The sequence below is a fragment of the Salvelinus sp. IW2-2015 genome, unplaced genomic scaffold, assembly GCF_002910315.2.
Source record: "Salvelinus sp. IW2-2015 unplaced genomic scaffold, ASM291031v2 Un_scaffold3578, whole genome shotgun sequence".
Taxonomy (NCBI): domain Eukaryota; kingdom Metazoa; phylum Chordata; class Actinopteri; order Salmoniformes; family Salmonidae; genus Salvelinus; species Salvelinus sp. IW2-2015.
In genome coordinates, this window is record NW_019944856.1 from 53,926 (window position 1) to 57,358 (window position 3,433).

The 3,433-nt window shown below is 41.4% G+C and overlaps 1 protein-coding gene across 1 annotated transcript in view; it reads right to left on the reverse strand.

The window, feature by feature from the left end:
* Positions 1-2,676, reverse strand: part of tlr2 (toll-like receptor 2) — a 28,449-nt gene extending 25,773 nt beyond the window's left edge. Inside the window, 1 exon segment of the mRNA XM_070441196.1 lies at positions 2,659-2,676. Within this exon segment, the coding sequence (XP_070297297.1) occupies positions 2,659-2,676 (18 nt within the window).
* Positions 2,677-3,433: the final 757 nt, after the last annotated feature.

Sequence of the window (3,433 nt, forward strand, 5' to 3'; positions counted from 1 at the left end):
GGCTGTTATGAGGGCAGAAACAAGGCTGTTATGAGGGCAGAAACAAGGCTGTTATGAGGGCAGAAACAAGGCTGTTATGAGGGCAGAAACAAGGCCTGGTTGTGGCTAGATACAGTATGTGGAGATAGACTAGAGAGCTCCTCTCCTCTTTACAATGGATCAGAGGTCACCTCATGGAGATGGACTAGAGAGCTCTAGTGGATCAGAGGTCACCTCATGGAGATGGACTAGAGAACTCTAGTGGATCAGAGGTCACCTCATGGAGATGGACTAGAGAGCTGTGTACTGTATACAGCCAAGTTATTACCTGGTACCCAGTGTATACAGCCAAGTTATTACCTGGTACTCAATGTATACAGCCAAGTTATTACCTGGTACCCAGTGTATACAGCCAAGTTATTACCTGGTACTCAGTGTTTACAGCCAAGTTATTACCTGGTACCCAGTGTATACAGCCAAGTTATTACCTGGTACCCAGTGTATGTAGCCAGGTTATTACCTGGTACCCAGTGTATACAGCCAAGTTATTACCTGGTACTCAGTGTATGTAGCCAAGTTATTACCTGGTACCCAGTGTATACAGCCAAGTTATTACCTGGTACCCCGTGTATACAGCCAAGTTATTACCTGGTACACAGTGTATACAGCCAAGTTATTACCTGGTACCCAGTGTATACATTCAAGTTATTACCTGGTACCCCGTGTATANTACAGCCAAGTTATTACCTGGTACCCAGTGTATACAGCCAAGTTATTACCTGGTACCCCGTGTATACAGCCAAGTTATTACCTGGTACCTAGTGTATGTAACCAAGTTATTACCTGGTACCTAGTGTATGTAACCAAGTTATTACCTGGTACCTAGTGTATGTAGCCAAGTTATCACCTGGTACTCTGTGTATACTGCCAAGTTATTACCTGGTACCTAGTGTATGTAGCCAAGTTATTACCTGGTACTATGTGTATACAGCCAAGTTATTACTTGGCACTCTGTGTATACAGCCAGGTTATCATTACTCATTGTGTATTTTTTAATACTTTTATTATTAAGTGTTTTACTTTTCTATAATGTATCTATTATCTTTCTCTCTGCGTTGTTGGGAAGGGATAATTTCACTGTTAGTCTACACCTGTTGTTAACGAAGCATTTCACTGTTAGTCTACACCTGTTGTTAACGAAGCATTTCACTGTTAGTCTACAGCTGTTGTTAACGAAGCAGGTGACAAATACAATTTGATTGATTGATTATCTGGGTGACCTGAACATTGACTGGTTAGTAACTGGTTGTCCTCTCATGAGGAACCTTCTATCTGTGACCAGTGGCTGTAACATGACCCAGGTTATCACTCAACCAACTAGAGTGGACACCAATAGTGTTGGATCTGTGACGTCAACTTGTATTGATCACATCCAATAGTGTTGGATCTGTGACGTCCACTTGTATTGATCACATCCAATAGTGTTGTACCTGGTGCTAATACAGTCTGCTACCATTCTCTAATAGTGTCCATCTAGGTTGTCTTATACCGGTGGTAAATACAGTCTGCTACCATTCTCTATAGTGTCCCATCTAGGTTTGTCTATACCTGGTGGTAATACAGTGCCTGCTACCATTCTCATAGTGGTCCGCATCTTTAGGGTGTCTATCACCTGGTGCTAATACAGTGCTGCTAATTCTCAATAGTTTACCATCTAGGTTGTCTATACTGGTGGTAATACAGATCCTGCTACCATTGTTATAGTTACCATCTAGGTTGTCCTTATACCTGGTGGCAAAACAGTCTGCTGAACATTATCTATAGGGTCCCATTCTAGGTTGTCTATACCTGGTGGGCCAATCAGTCTGCTAACATTCTTATAGGGTCCCATTAAGGTTGTCCTATACCACTGGTGCAATACAGTCTGCTAACATTCTCTATAGGGTCCCATCTAGGTTGTCTATACTGATGGCAATAGTCTGGCTAATCCTCTATATAGGGTCCCATCAGGTTGTCTATACCTGGTGGCAATACATTCTGCTAAAACATTTCTTTATAGGGTCCATCTAGTTGTCTATACTGGTGGACATAAGTCTGCTAATCATTCTCTATAAGTCCCATCTAGGTTTGTCTATACCTGGTGGCAATACAGTCTGCTATACATTATCAATAGTGTCATCTAGGTTGTTAATTACCTCGGTGGCAAAACGTATGCTAACATTATCTATAGGGTCCCACTAGGGTTGTCTATACTGGTGGCAATACAGTCCTGCTAACATTCTCTATAGTTACCATCTAGGTTTCTAACCGGTGGCAAAACAGTCTGCTAAACATTATCTATAGGGTCCATCTAGGTTGTTCTATACCTGTGGTTAATACAGTTGCTACCATTCCTCATAGTTTACCATCTACTGTTGTCTCTACCTGGTGCTAATACAGTCCTGCTACTATTCTCAAATAGTTCCCCATCTAGTTGTCTATACCTGGTGGTATACAGTCTGCTACCATTTCTAAATAGTGTTCCCCATCTAGGGTGTCTATACCTGGTGGTAATACAGTCTGCTACCATTTCTATAGTGTCCATCTAGGGTGTCTAGTACCTGGTGGTAGAGTACGTCCTGCTACCATTCTCTATAGTGGTCATCTAGGGTGTCTATACTGTGCTAATACATGTCTTACCATTCTCATAGTTTCCATCTAGGTTGTCTATACACTGGTGGTTAATACACGTCTGCATACCATTTCTATAGTTTACCATCTAGGGTTGGTCTTACCTGGTGGTAATACAGTCTGCTAACATTATCTCATAGTTTACCGATCTAGGTTGTCTATAACTTGGTGGTAATACACGTCTGCTAAATTATCTTATAGTTTACATCTAGGTTGTCTATAGCTGGTGGTAAAAGTCTGCTACCATTCTATAGTTTTAACCATCTAGGTGTCTTATACCTGGTGGTATACAGTCTGCTACCATTCTCAATAGTTTACCATCTAGGTTGTCTATACTGGTGCAAAACAGTCCTGCTAACATTACCAATAGTGTCGCATCTACGGTTGTCTAATACCTGTGGTCAAAACAGTCTGCTAACGATTATCTATAGGGTCCCATCTGTTGTCTATACTGGTGGAATACAAGTTCTGTTCTCCATTCTCATAGTTTCCATGCTATGTTTGTCCTCACCTGGTGTAAATACAGTCTGCTACTTCTCAATAGTTTTCCCCATCTAGGTTGTCTAATTACCTGGTGGTAATACAAGTCTGCACCATTCTCAATAGTGTCCCATCTAGGGTTGTCCTATACCTGGTGGTAATACAGTCTGCTACCATTCTCGAATAGTTTTACCAATCTAGGTTTGTCTATACCTGGTGGTAATACAGTCTGCTACCATTCTAATAGTTTAACCATCAGGTTGTCTCTACCTCTGGTGGAATAACAGCTTTTGCTAACATTATC